Below are 17,999 nucleotides of genomic sequence, written 5' to 3' on the forward strand. Positions count from 1 at the left end.
TTCTGACTTGTCTCTACTGTTAATTAGTTGATCATTCTATTTCTACTACCCCCTGCAAAGCTAGAGGTTGGCTCCAAGAGCTCTTAAAAATACCTCAGAGCAAAGGAAATTTCGAAAAAAAAAAAAAAAAAAAAAGATCAGTTCCTAAACCAAAGTTATACTCAGCCTTTCCTGAAACATTAATTTGGAATTAATGAAGGTAATGGCCCACACCCAGCTATTTCGGAATTCAGCTGAGAAAACCTGTTACCCATATTTTTTCATTAGCCTCATCCAAACTGGCTTTGCCAGAGGGTTCCTGCTCTCGACTCTTCACCCCACCCCCATTGCAGGAGACAACTGTCAGGGGGCACCCCCCAACACACACAGCTTCCTCCCTCCCTAGACATACCCTGGGTGGGCAGAGCCAGACCCAATCTCACCATGGCACACACCACTCTGCTGATGTAGATGGGGCTTCCCCGCAGGGCACAGTCTGTAGCTGGATCAATCTGGAAGTTCAGACTCTTGTCTAGTAGCTCCAGGCAGATGTCTATGATATTCTCTTCAAACTATAAGAGAGATGCAGAGAAGCAAGGCTCCCATGATTGGCACATGTAGATATGACAAGAAATTCATGACCCATCCCACCCAACTCTCCAATGGAGTGGTTTGCGGAATATGATCCCATTTGTAAGGTAACTGTGTCCAGTAGCACAGACATAAACTGCCTCCTAAGCAGGTGCAGGATCTCTGAGCTCTGGTGTCACAACTCACCCAGTTTGTATGTCCTACAAATCAAATGGCTGGGGTTCTTTCCAATGAGTCTGACTGGCTAAAAAGTCAGTTTCTCCCTCTTCTCCTCTCACTCCTGGAGCCTATGGGATGTTCTTGCTAAAACCACGTTGCCTCATCTTCTACCTCCACTTGCTACCCCAACTCACCATTGGCAGCTACTGTTGAGGTACTGGCATGAACTAGCCATGGTACCTGTGACTCAGTCATGCTCTGGAATGACTAATAGTGTGTGAGTTATGGAAGCTTCCCACCCAAAGCAGGCTGACTTGTCCTTCGGGCTTGGTGTGAATGACATTTTATCTGAGGCCTTCCCTGACCCTGAGCCTTTAATGTCAGTTATAATGATGGAGCCAAGCTCTGTCTTGCTTGCCTGAGCATATACTCTGTCTGTCTCCAGCTGTCCTTGTAACTGTATGCCCCAGACCTGGCACAGTGTCCAGCACATAGTAAGGACTCCATGCATCTTGGTTGAATGAGAGTAAATGAATGCATTTGTCCCCATTAATATTCCCACTGGACAATAAACAGGATTTAGGAACTTTCTCTGACCTATCTTCCCCAGGGGAGAGTTTAATCAGTTCACTTTTCTGCTTTAAAATGTTCAGAGGCCTCTAGACCTTCAGAATCAAAACTCTAACCTCCCCTAACAGCCACATAAGACCCTCCCTGATCTGGCCCCTTGTACCTCTCCAGCCTCATGTCTCAATTCCTCCTGCTTCATCATTTTGCTCCAGCATTACCAGATTCCTTGTAACCCTTGCAGCAGACCAAACTGTTTCTCACCTTTGTGTTTTTGCTCATGCTTCGCTCTGCCTGGGGTATTTTCCCCACCTTTCTTCACTTGGATAACTCAGTTCAAGCATCTCCTTTTCTAGGAAGCTTCCCCAATGACTCCATTCCCAACCAAGTGCTCCTCCTCCGGGCTCTCAGAACATCCTGTGCCCATCTCAGTCTTTGCATATCCCACTGCATGGTAAGTAACCTGCTTATGTGACTGAGTCCCCACTATACTATGAGCTCAGGGATAGCATTCAATTCATTTTCATATCCCTAACATCTTGTACTCTGCCTGATATTCAGCAGGCATTCGATGTAAGTTCACTGAATAAGAGACAGGAAGAAAGGGAAGGAGCCAGGGCTCAAGAAAAAGCAATTTCTCACTTCTGTTGCTCACAGATGATGGTAGGTTCCTGTCTACAGGGCCTCTCTGGATCCTCATTTGCCTGTGCTGAGTGAGGGGTTGGGGAGGTCAATTGGTGCCAGTTGAGGCTGCCACGTCTCATCTTGAAAATAGCCACCTCAGGAGGCCTACGCTGTGCCTGAGACCACATGTGTTGGAGTTCTATTTGGGCAAGTCCAGGAGAGGGACTCATATCAAACAGACACAAGGCTCCACAAAGGATTTCCCAGCCAACAGCCATCTGGTAGCCAAGACTAGTCTTCCTCCAACAGTGTTGTGGTGCCGGATCCCAGTCTTAAGAACCCTCTTCCCTGGCCTGGCCCTGGACTTCCTGGAGCACCTGTTGTGGGCTGAGCTTTATGTGGGAGGCAGGCCTTGCAATAAGGCAGGAGTTGCAACACATTCTGATTAATATGATGCCATTTTTACAAATACAGTCACGTTTTAGAATATGCAGAAGAAACGAAACATGGAGGAACATACACCACTCTGGTGCTTAGCATGTCCTTTGTGTTCTAAGTACCCATTTTTTAATTTTTTTAATGTTTATTTATTTTTGAGACAGAGAGAGACAGAGCATGAGCAAGGAGGGGGCAGAGAGAGAGGGAGACACAGAATCTGAAATAGGCTCTAAGCCCTGAGTTTCAGCACAGAGCTCAACATGAGGCTTGAACACATGAACCACAAGATCATGAGCTGAGCCGAAGTCAGGTACTTAACCAACTGAGCCACATAGATGCCCCTAAGTACCCATTTTTGTAACGTTTCCTTGTAAAGTTTTTAAAACAGCTGTGTATTACTTTTATAATGAAAAGGATATTGGGGCGTCTGGGTGGCTCAGTCGGTTAAGTGTCCGACTTCAGCTCAGGTCACTGTCTCACAGTTTGTGGGTTTGAGCCCCACATCAGGCTCACTGCTGTCAGTGAGGAGCCAGTTTTGGATCCTCTGTCTCCCTCTGTCTCCCCCTCCTCTGCTCATGTGTGCTCACTCTCTCTCAAAAATAAACTTTTTAAAAAATCTTAAAAAAAAAGGAAAAGGTATCTAATCAAAACAAACAAAGATGCAATAGTAACCGGGAAGGAAGTACATCACTGCTCGTTAACATTGCTTTTGGCTGAGATGTTCAGGGACAAGTTTCCTCAGTGTGACGGAACTGATTCTAGGGTCTGTGGTCTAGATAATGAAGATGAAGTGGGAGAGGCAAATGGGGCCCAACTGGAAACAGTTTAACAAACAACAACCAGGCACTGCCATGGCCATCCTCATTATTGTCCCTTTGTCCTCATCATCATGGTCAATGGAACTCCCTGGTGGGTGCCTTTAGCTGTCCTTCCCCCTTAGATCCTGATGTTCAAATCAGACATGATCAGCAAAGAATATCCTCCGACTCATTTAGCTCCCTGGAGTGTCATCTCACACTTCGATGTTACCATTTGTCCGTTCTGCATGAGAAGAACCCTCCCACCTTGCTCCTGCTCCCCACTTCCCACAAGCCCAGGGCCTGGATGGGCTATGAATAGGGCTGAGACTCACCTGTCCATAGTTCCAGGGACACGGGCGGATCCAATTCTTGTTCCCTTGGTAAATGAAGCCGTAATCATTCACGACATACTCCTGCCTCTGGGGCTCACTGTCCAAGTAGACAGAATCCCCTAGGAATCAAAGTGGCAGGACACAAAGCAAAAGAGTTATCGTTCCCTTCCTACCTCATTCCCATCCCCAGAAGGCAAAGTCCTATGGAACTGGGGATGGCACTGGGTGTCACCAAAAGGGGCAGAAGAGGAGGTTTCTTGGAGAGACCCACCTTCTACAATCCCTCAGCACCAGCAGCAGGTTCAATACGAACATGAGGTTGAATAGTGAAAATTTACCTTCAGTGGAATTTCTTGGTTTTCAAAGCACATTTACATCCTGACCTAATTAAGGGTGGAGGGAACAGGCTCAGAGTGATAAGTAACTTGTCCAAATCACATGTAAACACAGAGTGAAATTTGAACAGAATCCATATGTCACCATATTCCATGATTTTTCTGCTACATTCAACTAAACCTGACTGGAAAAGAGCAAACCAGAATTTAGGGGTTGGCATTAACCTCCTCATGCCTTTTATAGGAATTTAACCTAAGGACAGCATTTAGGAAGTACACAGAGATTTGGATGCTAAGCTGTTTATTTGAGTACTGTTTGTAACACTGAAAAGCTGGAAACAACCTAAGTGCCTGGTTCTGGGAGCTTGTTAAATAGCCATGTCCACCACAGAATTCTGTACATACACGATTAATGTAAGATTACAAAATTGTACATATAGGCATCGAAATCTACACGTGATATGTTAAGTTTTAAATGGGTTACATGATAATGTTACAGCATGAATTGACATTTGTTTAAAACATATTTATACCAAGGATTTTGAAGACTATTCTAAAAGATGTTGATAGTAATTTTTTTTTCTTTTTGCCTGTTGGTATTCTCTAGATTTTTTTGGAATGAGCACATATTGCTTTCACGATATAAAAAAAATTTTTTTTAAGTTGAGAATGAACAAATAAAGGCCATGGGAGTAGGTTTCCTCTTTGCAGTGTCCTAGAAAATCTGGAAGGCCCACCTAACTTGTAGGTAAAAGTACTCTCCTCAATTCCTCAGAGGCAGCCTCAGACTCAGCCTGCATGGACTCTGGTAGAGTCAGACTCCTAGAGAAGATCCATTTTAATGAGGTCTTGCACCAGTGTGACCAGATCTGCAGGTTCATGTTTGAGACCACACATATTCTCCTCACAGCAGGGGCTAGCAGTGGCCAGCACTGCAGGGTGGGGGTCCCTAGCCAATATCTTGGACATGGTGATGGGGTAGCCACTGATCCTGTCTTCAGGGCCTACCAACCCCTAGCCCCATATTGAGTCTTCTGGGACCTGGATGGGGCACAGCTTTAAAAAAAAAAAAAAAAAAGCCCTACAGTGATTACTTTCCTCCTCACAGTTCAGGAGAGGCCTAAGTACAAGTCTGAAACCCACAGTCTTGGAGGCCAGGACGTGTGTTTGTGTGTGTGTGTGTGTGTGTGTGTGTGTGTGTGTATACAAGAGAGAGAAATAGAGACAGATAGACAACTGTCCTCCTTGACCCAGTGGTGGAGCGTTTTCATACGGCTAATGGGTAAGAGCTCTGGGCCACTCAATGACAGGGCAGTAGGAGGTGGTTAGAGATGCTAGATCCCAGCCAGGTTCTGGTATGACTCACCTAGCCCTCTTAGAATAAGGTTGGAGGAGCAGGTAGAATGAGAGGGAGGAAGGAGAGAGGATATCCTCCAACTAGAATAGGACTGTTGAGTCTGGCCTCTGCTCCAAAGCCTACCAGACACATTCTCAACTCTCAACTCTTCCTGCCCTTCTTCCCACTCTCTCCTCCTGACTTGTCCTTCATTCTGCCCATACCATGTCTGTATGTCTGTATAACTACTCTGCCCTCAGGTGGATTTAGATTACAGGGATCGTAGGACAGGTGGTACTGGGATATTCCATATATCTTTGTCTAAGACAAACACTGGAAACAGCCAAGATACCCATATATAGGAGACTAGTTAAAAACATTTGGTGGTCCAAACAATGGAGTAATTGTAGCCATTAAAAAGAACATATTGATAGGAAAATATATTCAAAGTTGAATTGTTGAATAAAAAAAGCAAGTTAAAGTATGCTATGTACTATATAATCCCACTTGTGGTACAACTGTATAATCACACACATATGTATATATGCATAAATACGTATTTGATTAAGCATGGAACAGTTTTGTAAGACTACACAAGAAAATGCTAACAGAATTTTCCTCTGGAAGATGGAACTTGGAGTTTGGGATAAGGTTTTACTTTTCATTTTATACTTTCCTTCCTCCCTCCCTTCCTCTTTCTTTCATTTTTTCTTTCTCTCCTTCATTCCTTCCTTCGTTCCTTTGTTCCTTCCTTTCCTTCATTCTTTTTCTTTCTTTCTTCTTTCTTTTCTTTACTTCATTCCACAAATATTCAATGCAATACACTTCTTATTCTTAGAATGAAAAGACTCAAGTTAATTTAAAAATGTGTGGTAAAGGTAGATGTTAATAATGGTCAAAGTTAATTATATTAGTCTTCTTTTCAAAAGTTTATTTTATTGGGGTGCCTGGGTGGCTCAGTTGGTTAAGCGTCCAACTTTGGTTCAGGTCATGATCTCATGGTTCATGAGTTCAAGCCCCATGTCGGGCTTTGCACTGACAGCTTTCTGCCCTTCCCCTGCTTGTACTCTATCTCTCTCTCAAAAATAAATAAACATTTTTTTTTTTTTTACTTGAGAGAGAGAGAGAGAATGAGCAGGGGAGGAGCAGAAAGAGGAGAGAGAGAGAATCCCAAGTGAGCTCTGCACTGATAACACGGGGCTCAAACTCACAAACCATAAGATAATGACCTAAGCCGAAACCAAGAGTCAGACACTTAACCAACTGAGCCACCCAGGTGTCCCAATAGCTTTCTTTCTTTCTTTTTTTGATGTTACTTATTTTTGAGAAAGACAGAGACAGAGCATGAATGGGGGGAGGGCAGAGAGAGAGACACAGAATCTGAAGCAGATTCCAGGCTCCGAGCTGTCAGTACAGAGCCCAAAACAGGGCTTGAACCCATGAACCATGAGATCATGACCTGAGCCGAAGTCAGACACTTAACTGACTGAGCCACTCAGGTGCCCCTCAATAGTTTCTTTTTAAGTAAAGATGACTTTGCTCATGTTTTAAAAATTCTAAATAGGGGCGCCTGGGTGGCGCAGTCGGTTAAGCGTCCGACTTCAGCCAGGTCACGATCTCGCGGTCCGGGAGTTCGAGCCCCGCGTCAGGCTCTGGGCTGATGGCTCAGAGCCTGGAGCCTGTTTCCGATTCTGTGTCTCCCTCTCTCTCTGCCCCTCCCCCGTTCATGCTCTGTCTCTCTCTGTCCCAAAAATAAAATAAACGTTGAAAAAAAAAATTCTAAATAAGTAAATAGCAAGTTCTTCCTGCCTTGTTTCTGGTGCTTGGGAGTAGATGGTGAGTGCATACAACTGGGAGGTTTCTGGTAGTCAGGGAACAGGGGTCTAGAAATCCTTGAGCCTGGCTCTCTGTGGCACTGACAAAGGGGCAGAGACAAGGGACCCACACACAGACACCCCACCTTACCTGGGCACCAGGGATTGAAGAGCAGGATGAACTCCCCAAGCTGGTAGGCTGTGACAGACTTCTGGAAACAGTCAATATGAACTTTCAAGAGATACCGACCCACGGCTGCTGTGGGAGGGGCACACAGGCTCACCTCCAGGGAGCTGGCCCCATTGGTCTCCAGAGAGGCAATCCATGGGCTGGGACCATGATGACCTGCCAGGCTGAACAGGGCTCGAGTCCCATTGGACAAGTCTGGTAGGGGTCCTGAGAGGGAAGCAGAACTCAGGCTCTGCAGTAAACTCTCAACCCTCCAGAATCTTCCTACACACACACACACACACACACACACACACACACAGCCCTCAGGGGTCCTCACCAGTCTCAGCCACAAAGATGATATTGTCCAGGCCTGGCTGGAAGCCCCGCTTCCTGAAGTACAGAGTGATGTTGAAGGCCTGGCCCCGGCGAACCAGGAGTCGGTCAGAGCTGATCTCCTCTGTGTGGTGCCGCACGTTGTTCCAGGAGCTCTGGAGGTCTGTGAGGGCCACCTCCAGCCCTGCAACAGGGCAGCCAGGGGCATATGAAAGAGCAGGGCTGTAGAGTCTGGTCCAATCTTGCCCACCACTGTTTAGTTGTACAAACTTGAGAAAGAAACTTAGCCTCTCTGAGCCTCAGTTTCCAAGTTAGTAAAACAGAATCCATAATACCAGTGTTACAGCATTGGTATGAGGATTAAATGAGGCTTCATGCCTGCAACTGCCTCTTTGTTACTTCCTTTTTCCTTCCCTTTCTTGCTTTTATAACCCTCTATCCCCTTCCCCTTTTATGCCCTCCAGAGGTACATGGATTTCTGCCTCTGTCCAACCTCTTTCATAGTCCTGGCCAAGTTTGATTGCTCCCTTCAGCCTAGCATGTCTCCAGATTCACCCCAGCATCCAGTTTTTAGACTCAAGTTAACAATGTCACTTGCCCCTGTGCCAGCCTCCAGGTCTGGTAGTTAACTACTATGCTTTCAGCAATTTGCTGGCTCCCTGACCACCACTAATGTCACATGCCTAATGCCCTGGGAGCTGGGATGCTGAGGATAGTCAAAGAAAGTCCCACTCCCAGCCTTCTGGAGCCTCTGATAAAACACAGATTGATCTCACTACTCTCCAAGTGTGTCTCCCCAAGAAGGGCTCCATTTCTGACTTCTCCATGTTTGGCCATGGTCCTACAGTGGTCTCCAGGCATCTGGGCTCACAACCTTTAAGTCACACTTGGCTCACCCATCTCTTTCTTGGTCTTTTTCCATTCATATGTGGACACATCCCTTCATTCCGTGAAAACATCTCTGGTGTCCACTTGACCCTTTCCACATTTGCATAATTCTGACCTCCTCACTTTACCCCTAGTGGCCATAACCACTTCCATTAGGTGTCCTGCTTCCTACACCATCCTCTTCTAACACATCACCAGATTATCTTTCCTCAAGGCAATTTAATCATGCCATCCTTTTGCTTTAAAAGTTCTGAGATACCCTACAGCCTACCATACAAAAGGCACACTCCTTAACCTGACACTTATGACCCTCCACACCTGGCCTTCAGTTACTTGCATTCTTGCTTCTCAACACTCCAAGCATAGGCCCTCTCCTCCAACCAATCTGTTCCCAAGCAAATGGTAGCCCTACCTGTCCACGTATTTTGATCCTGCTGTAACCCCAACTTAGAGTGCCCTCTCATTCCGTCTGTCCTAACAAAATCTAACCAAATTCTACCTGTCCTCCAAGGCCTGTTGAAGACCCACCTCTTTCATGAAGCCTGCCTGAGCTGACCCACCCTTCTTTCCATCTGCCACTGGCCTACAGTACTTAACTGCATCACTTATAGTGAAACTTAATTGCTTCATTGAGTTAATATCATGCTCAATTGTTCATTTTTATCAACAAACTTTTACTGGCAGCCAGTAATTTCAGGATCAGCAAGAAATATTCAGATATTTTTGTAGTTACTTTTTCATTTGTTTGCCTTCTACCACAATATGTAAGCCAATGAGGATACAGGCCTAGCTGTTTTGTCTCAGCTGTATTCTAGATTATAAGAAATACAAAACAAAACATTTGACAAAATCCAACATCTTCTCATAATAAAAAACACCCAACAAGTAAATTACCTCTAAGAAAGGAAGTAAACTAGCTGAAACTGATAAAGAGTATCTATGAAAAATCCACAGTCAAAACCATATTTAATAATGAAATACTAGATACTTTTCTCCCTAAGATTAGGAACAAGACTAGGGTATCTTCTCTCTTCAGCATTGTACTAGAGATTCTAGCCAGTACACATTGGAAATAAGTAAAATTGTCTTTATTAATGTATGACATGATCTTGAATATAGCAAATCCTAACAAATCCACACACAAAATTAGAACTAGCAGATAAATTCATCAAGGTTGTAGAATACAATATGTATATACAAAAATTAATTATATTTCTATACACTTGCAATGAATGAAGTTTTAACCCTCCCTTACACCATATACAATAATAAACTCTAAATTAATCTAAGACTTAAATGTAAGAGCTAAAACCATAAAACATTTAGAAGAAAACATAGGAGTAAATTTTCATTATCTTGGACTTGGAAATGGTTTCTTAGATAAGACAATAGAAGCACAAGCAACAAAATAAAAAACCCTATAAATTGGACTTCATCAAAATTAAAAATTTTTTGCTTCAAGGATATCATCAATAAAGTGAAAAGACAACTACAAAATGAGAGAAAGTATTTATAAATCATATATCTGATAAGGTATTTGTATCAAGAATATATAAAGAATGTGTACAACCCAATAATTAAAAAAATAACACAAATAAAAAATGGGCAATTGATCTGAATAGACATTTCTCCAAAAAAATATGCAAAGGCCAATAAGCAAATGAAAAAATGTTAAACATCATTAATCATTAGGGAAATGCAAATGAAATACCACTCCACATGCACTAGAATGGCTCTAATAAGAAAGACGGAAAATAACCAGTGTTGGGGAGGATGTGGAGAAATTGGAACGCTTATACATTGCTGATAGGATTGTAAAATGGTATGGCCACTTTGGAAAACAGTATGGCAGTTCCTCAAAATGTCAAAAATAGAGTTACCATATGATCCAGCAACTCCACTCCTAGGTATGGACCTGAGAATTTGAAAACATTTGTTCACACAAAACCTGTACATGAATGTTGATAGCAGCACTATTCATAATGGCCAAAAGATGGAAACAACCATCTGGTTATTGACCACTATCTGGATATTGGATGAACGAGTGTGGTATATCTGTAAAGTGGAATGTTATTCAGCCACATAAAGGAATGCTGAATACAGTATAATATAGATGAAACTTGAAAATATTATGCTTAGTGTAAGGAGCCAGATACAAAAGGTTACATATTATATGATTCACTTTAAGTTTATTTACTTATTTTGAGAGAGAGAGGAAGAGAGAGGGAGAGACAGAATCCCAAACAGGTTCTGTGCTATCAGCACAGAGCCTGATGCAGGGCTCAAACTTAAGGACTGTGAGATCATGACCTGATCAAGAGTCAGATGCTTAACCTATGGAGCCACCCAGTTGCCCTATATAATCCAATTTATATGAAATATTCAGAATGGGTAAACCCATAGAGACAGATGGTGGATTAGGGTTTGCCAGGGGCTGGAAGTAGGAGAAAATGGGGTATGACTGCTATAGGGTATGGGGGTTCTACTTTTTTTTTTAATCTTTTAAACATTTATTTATTTTTTGAGTGACAGAGACAGAGCACAAGCAGGGGAGGGGCAGAGAGAGCGGGAGTCACAGATTCTGAAGCAGCCTCCAGGCTCTGAGCTGTCAGCCAGAGCCCAATGCAGGGCTCGAACGCACGAACCGCGAGATCATGACCTGAGCAGAAGTCGGATGCTCAACTGACTGAGCCACCCAGGTACCCTGGGTATGGGGTTTCTTATGAAAGAAATATAAGCATAATGATCAGCACATTGTAGGTACCAAAAGATGTTTGCTAGTTTGAATAGAGTTCTCTATCTTTTCCATAATCACTCTGCACTTATTTCAAATTCAACCAACACCTCACTGAAGGCTTGTCTGCTATGTGCTGGGCACCATCGTAGACACTCTATCTCATTGAGTCCTCACCACAATGTTGGAGGGATGAAATGTCATGTCATTCACACTTGGAGATGGGAAACAAGGTTCAGGCAGATTAAATGTCTTTTCTAAGGCTGAACCTAGGGTTACTGGCCTAAGTCCCGTGTTCTTTCCATTACTCAACAGTTGCTGCCATTGCTGGTCTTCAGAAAGGAACCAGCCTATTGATAGCTGGGAGAGCACCTGGCTTTCCCCTGGTAGTAGAAAAAGAAGCTCATCCCTTTTGGAGACCAGCTGACTACACAGATCATTTACTGGCTCCAATTCAGGTTGGGCTCATGACTTAGACTCCTCACTAGGTATGGCAACATCTGCCTGAGAGCCAGCACTGGGGCCAAATCTCATCCTCTGGATACATCATGGGTCAAGTTAACTTCTGCGTATAATGCTGGGATTATTCTTCACCCCACACACCAGACTTTCAAATAGGAAGTACATTTACTATTGGGCATATTTGTTCTCCTTGATGTGAGGGGATGAAGGGGAGTAAAATGATCAAAGAAATAGAAAGGAAATTATAGGTAGAATCTTCAAAGTAATTGATCTCAGTATCAATCCTAGAGAGACACTCCCACATGAGTACAGAGGCATACATAAGAATGTGCCCTGCAGCATTGCTTATATAACTGGAAAATGGGAAACAACCTAAATGCCCATCAAAATGGGATGGATAAATAAATTACTTACACCCATACTATGGAGTACTATGCAAAGTGGAAATTTTTGAGGTAGATTTAAAGGTACTAATTGGCATGGGTAGAGCTCCAACCACATACTGTTGAGTGAAAAAAAAAATCAAGTTGTAGAAAAATATGTACAATGTGATTATACCATGATATTTATGATATTTATACCAAAAAAGCTAGTCATATATATATATATAATTTTACATATGTACTGATCTTATACATACACACACACACACACACACACACACACACACATACGCACACACAAATATAAATATGTAGACAAAAGACTAGTAACCATGATTTCTCTTAGATATGACCACAGTGGCCTCTCTGGAGATGAGGCTGGGGTTGGTGGTGGTGGTCAAGGGACTGTAACTTTATCTGTAATTATTGTCTTATTTTACTTCAACTGCATATCCATATATTTCTTGTGTAGATAAAAATCATTTTTAAATTTTTAAATATTTATTTATTATTTTTAATTTTTTTAACATTTATTTATTTTTGAGACAGAGAGAGACAGAGCATGAACGGGGGAGGGTCAGAGAGAGAGAGGGAGACACAGAATCTGAAACAGGCTCCAGGCTCTGAGCTGTCAGCACAGAGCCCGATGCGGGGCTTGAACTCACGGACCGCGAGATCATGACCTGAGCTGAAGTCGGACGCTCAACTGACTGAGCCACCCAGGCGCCCCAATATTTATTTATTTTTGAGAGAGAGTGAGCAGGGCAGGGCAGAAAGAGAGAGAGAAAGAGAGAGAGAGACAGAGAGAGGGAGAGAGAGAGAGAGAGGAAGAGAGAGAATCCCAAGCAGGCTCCGTGCTGTCAGCACAGGGCCCTACTCTCAGGGCTGTATCTCACAAACCGTGAGATCACAACTTGAGCCAAAATCAGGAGTCAGATGGTTAAGCAACTGAGCCACCCAAGCACCCCCAAAATTATAAAAATTTAAACAAAAAGAGTAAGTGAAGGTGAAGCTGTTAAATATGTAGAAATTTGAGCTCATTTTTAGAAATGGTTTTAACTAACGAACTAATCGTCAAAGCAGCTTTCTAGAGAGGAAATATAGACAGAACAGATTAGCTGAAATGAGGAACAGACTTTCTGAAGTGGGGAAAAAGAGAAGGTTTGAAGATGCAGAGAATTTCAGAGCCAGAAGAAAACTTCAAGTTCATCCTGTCCACCCGCCCCCTCACGTTTCAGGCATGGGGCTGGGAACTAGAGAAGTGACTTGCTAAATGTTAAGGCATCAGCAAGTGGCAGAGGACAGGCTCCCTGACCCACTAATCCCTGGCCCTGCCCCATCCCACTGGGCTATGGAAGCAGGCGTGCTGGTACACAGCTGTTTGGCTATGTTTACCAGCCGGCCTCCACCTCGTTTCGTGGGTCTCAGACTATCAACAAATTCTGAAATTTCTGGGTTCTTTCAGCCTCAGTTCTTTATTTACTCCTTTCTTCCTCTGAATCCATTCTCCCCTTGACTTCCTACAGTCTCTCTGTCTTCCTTCTTCCTTAGCTCCTGCAGCCCCAGGGGGCCTCCCCTACCTTGCTCCATGGCCACTGTCTCTGGTTCCTGGGCCACTCTTCACAGAACAGCTGGGTGGCTTGGAACTTCAGGAAACTGGTCCTGGTATGTTTGTTCCCCCTTCCATCTTTAAGACTCCAAGAGACACCGAAGGCAGGGTGGCTGCTGCACTGCCACCTGCTTACTGGGCAGATCACAACTGGTTTTCTCACTTGCCCTCAGGTTTTTCTTGGCAGTGTTGCTCAGCTGGGAAGAAGTGTGGAAGCCAATGAACTCTCAGGGCCTTATGCCATGTGAGCATTTGATAGCTCTTGGGCAATGAAGCATTCCATGGCAGGTGTTGTACTATAGTGGGGGAGCCAGGTGGGAGAGGTGAGCTGATGGCCTCTCTGGGGATGCAAGGGGCTGTGCCCCTACAGGAAAGAATACCAGGGTCCCAAGACTACAGCTCACAGCTGGGAGAGCCTCTCAAGCCTAGAACTCTGGCTGGCTTTTATCCTGAAGGGCCACTTTCTAGATGTCAAATGCAAAGAGAACCCACTCTGGATCACCCTTGGTATGATTTTTTTGGTATTAGTTTTTGGGGCAGAGCTATTGTGTTGGGTGAGACTGGCCAGGTGAAGGTGAATCTCAAATAAAAGGAGTAGAGGAACTAAACTTGGGAAGATGCATGGAGGAGTTCTGGAAATAAGTAAGAAGGTAGGAATGCCAGTGGATGTCCTTGGTTCTATTAAGAACAAACAGTACAAGTCCTGGGAGTGAGCATGTAGGGAGAAAAGCACAGATGGGAGGAGACAGATGGAAGGAGGGGAAAGGGCTCTTAGCAGGGAGTGGGCAGGACACCCTAAAGGCCCCCGCCCCCGCCCCCACCCTGCCTTTCCCTCCTGTGGGAACTTCCACTGAATTCCCTGCTTTCTGGGTCCCTTAACCTCCCTCTTCAGGAACCTCGCTCACCACCATCTGCCCTCCTTCCTGTATTTTCTACTCTCCTTGTTCCCAGTCTGCTCTTATAGTATTTGTATCCATTCACATATACAATTCACTACTTCACACACACACCCACCTTCATTCCAGCATTTCTGGTCTTGGCGAGTGAGGACAGTGCCCATCCAGTCACTCTGGGAGAAACCTGGGTGCCACCTCGTATTTCTCTGTCTTCCTGACCTCCCTTAGCCCATCAGCCACTGATTGCTGCCAGCCCAACTCCTGATTATCTCCTAAAATTAGCCTACTCTCCCTGGGCCCTTGGCCCTGCCTTCACTGAAGCACCCCCTGGCCTGGACAACAACTCCTAACCAGTCTCCCACCCGTCCTTTTTCCAAATGAGCCATCACAGTGATGTTTCTGAAGTGCCAATTCAGCCAGGTTGCTCCTGGCTTACAATCCAGCAGTAGGTCGAGTCCAAGCTTCTCAACATTGCCCACAAATCTCTTCAGGATCTTTCCTTCCTGCCTGGAGTCCATTCAGGCCAAATACCTGCCGTTCTCAGATGCAGATCTGCTTTCCTACACCTGTTATTGCACCTGCCAGTCTCTCTATTTCTGAAATGTCCTTCTCTCAGTTCTCACCTTTCTCAGATCCAGGCTCAAGTGCTGCCCCTCCAGGAGGTCTTCCTAACACCCCCTCTCCACCATGCCAGGCATACCAGGCATTTAGGGGCACCCCCTTTTCATTCCCTATTAGCCTACTCATACTCCATGTTATAAATACCTAGCCTATTTCCCCACCAATCCCCCTGGAAGACATGGCCTATATCTTATTAATCTATCCCCAGTGCTTACTAATGATAATGGCTAATAGTGAAACTACTGGAAGAACTAGCGACATCTTTTCAGTTCCAGTGCATCATCCCACTTAATCTTCATGCCATTCCCCTGAGTTAGGTACTATGATTGTTCCTATATTACAGGTGAGGAAATCGAGCCTTAAAGATATTAAATAGTTTTCCTAAGATTACTAAGAACTAGTGGAACTAGATTTCGAACACAAAAGTCAGACTCCAAAGTCGTGCATAAATGCTTAATGCAGTATCTGAAGCATGGCCAGTTTTCCAGTTCATATTTGTTGACCGTTCAATTGAATGAATTAAAAGATGATCCATACACGAACAAATGGATAAGTGCCTGAACCCACTGCCACATTAGTGGAAATGGGTTAGCTTGGGGAGAAGGAGGAGGCATAGGCAGGAGAGCTTAATTGTGAGGAGAAACAGGAATGTGAGTGCAGTGAGGGCGGGTGGGTCTGGAGAGGTGAAACAGCCAAAGAGGAAGGTGCCCAGTGGCCATCCGACAACAGCAGCCTATTTCATGGCACTGGGCTAAGGAGCTGGCTTATAGGTTTAGCTTTTCATTTGATTCCTACAAATCATAGTCAGAAGGTGTGTGTTGTGTGTGTGCTGGGGGAGGGAGGCGACTCTGGTCAGAGCGGCTTGTCTAGGGTAAGGGAGGCAGAGGAGAGCCAGGGAAGCTCAGCAGAGTTGATGGGCACCTTCCTGTTCGGAGGGAAGCAGGGCTGTGGCCTGCAGGCGAAGGGCACAGAGCAGATCCTGGGACACTCAAATAGGGAGGTGTGGGCTCACCTGCCATCCCCCTGAACCAGCTCTACCAAGATGCGGGTGGGGTACCTCCAGACCTTTCTAAGACTCAGAGAGACTAGGATGCTAACATTTGGCCCTGCCATGAATTCCCAGTATGCCCTCAGCCATGTTCCAGTTTCCTTGTCTGTAAAATCAGGGTCCATGGGCTCCATGGGAGATTCCCCCCAGACAGTAGCAAAGGGAAGCATGAATTGGCAGATCCAGGTGGGTTCCTCTGCCTCCTCCCTTTTCTTTTCTTTTTAATGTTTATTTATTTATTTTTGAGAGAGAGAGAGAGAGAGCAAGAATGCGAGCAGCTGAGGGGCAGACACGGAGAGAGAGAATCTGAAGCAGGCTCTGCACTGACAGTGCAGAGCCCGATGCGGGGCTCGAACTCACAAACCGTGATATCATGACCTGAGCTGAAACCAAGAGTCGGATGCTTAACTGCCTGAGCCACCCAGGCACCCCTGCCTCCTTCCTTTTCTATGATCAGAAATGGAGACAGTCACTCAGAAGGGGTGACTAAACCAATCAGGGACTTCTGCACATGAATGTACTTCACAATTTACAAAGCCCTTTAGAACACACTTTCTCATTTGATCCTCACAGTAACCCTCTGGGGGCTGGCACTGCTACTATTGTCTTGCACCTGAGGGACCTAGAAGTTGGCCCCAGAGCTCTGTGCTTTATATCACACAGTGACACTGAGCAGCATATGGGGAATTGCTGGGGACATGAACATGGAGGGGAATTGTTGGGGAAGACCAGCAATCAGGAGACCTGGGAGCTGGTCTGCTTTGTGCCCCCTGCTGCACAGCCAGGACATTTCTTTCAGAGTTTGTCTGTGGGCACCCACTGCCTGGGAGGCCAGCACACCGGGTTTTATGAGATAAGGGGAGGGCAAGGACAGTGAAGGAGTGTTGGCCAGGACCTAGTCTGAAGGCGCTCTGCAACAGGGGCCATGAGCCCCAGCATCCTGGGTCCTGAGGGCCTTTGGAGCTGGAAGGGACTTTGAGATTGTCTAGCTTGTCCAGCTGAGGTAGAGAAACGAAGCCAGACAGGCTTGCCTACATGAAAGAAAAAGAAAACACTGCAGAGTACACTTTTTACAGCCAATTTTTGTGTAAGGAGAGTGGAAAATTTGAAAGGTCAACTGGGAAGGTAGAAATGGCTAATGCCCTTATGGAAGGCCCTTGAAGGCCCAGTAGGAAGCCTGTCCACTCTTTCCCTCCAGCGACACAAGTGACACTGCCAGGCCCCCAGGCTGACCTGACAGGAGGGGCAATGACTAAACAAAGGAGGCCCAGGCACTTGGCAGGTGGAGCAAGGTTTCAGATTTCCGCAGGAGCCAGCTTAGTTTCTCTGGCAGGTGGGCAAGGAGCCACCTGGAACACAGCAGCGACAAAGCAGTGACAGAGCCCCACAGAAATGCCCAATGGCACTCAGTGGGGACGAGAGCAGCCAGCACACAGGGTGGAGGGTGGGTGTGCAGGCTCCTGCCCTTCCTTCACAAAGCAGCCTGCGAAAGCAAAATAAATTTTAAAAAACAGAGAGAGAAGAAGGATGAGAGGGAAGGGGAGGGGGGAGAGGGGAGAGGAGGAGGAGGAGGAGGAGGAGGAGGAGAGGGTGGTGAGATAAGCCAAGTGAACCTGCAGAGCCACTGAGCAGATGAGCAGTGGCAAGGATAAAGGGCCCACGTCTGAAAACCTGCAAGAGCATGCTCTCCTTTTCTGTGTTTCTGGAATTTCCAAAATTTCCATGACGCAAATATGCCAATTTATAATGATAACCATATTTTAATTTTTTAAATTGAGATATAATTGGCATATACTATTGTGTAAGCTTAAGGTGTACAACCTGTTGATCTGATACATTTGTATGTTGTAATGTTACTACCATAGTGTTACTGATACC

General features: G+C 45.1%; 1 protein-coding gene across 4 annotated transcripts in view; it reads right to left on the reverse strand.

Annotated features, from left to right (window-relative positions):
* Nucleotides 1-14,690, reverse strand: part of TGM5 (transglutaminase 5) — a 32,218-nt gene extending 17,528 nt beyond the window's left edge. The window contains exons 1-6 of one of the 4 annotated variants that reach the window (XM_025919093.2): nucleotides 14,571-14,690; nucleotides 13,528-13,753; nucleotides 7,485-7,664; nucleotides 7,127-7,372; nucleotides 3,491-3,609; nucleotides 423-551 (exon numbers count right to left, since the gene is read on the reverse strand). In XM_025919093.2, coding sequence (XP_025774878.1) covers nucleotides 423-551; nucleotides 3,491-3,609; nucleotides 7,127-7,372; nucleotides 7,485-7,664; nucleotides 13,528-13,537 — 684 coding nt within the window. In that variant the 5' untranslated portion in view covers nucleotides 13,538-13,753; nucleotides 14,571-14,690. Of the gene's footprint in view, nucleotides 1-422; nucleotides 552-3,490; nucleotides 3,610-7,126; nucleotides 7,373-7,484; nucleotides 7,665-13,527; nucleotides 13,754-14,570 lie in introns of those variants that run through there. The other 3 variants (XM_086710497.1, XM_086710498.1, XM_086710499.1) reach the window with 3 other exon arrangements.
* Between the last annotated feature and the right edge of the window lie 3,309 nt (nucleotides 14,691-17,999).

Source organism: Puma concolor, chromosome B3 (genome assembly GCF_028749965.1).
Source record: "Puma concolor isolate L17-30 chromosome B3, mPumCon1.1.hap2, whole genome shotgun sequence".
In the NCBI taxonomy this organism is placed as follows: domain Eukaryota; kingdom Metazoa; phylum Chordata; class Mammalia; order Carnivora; family Felidae; genus Puma; species Puma concolor.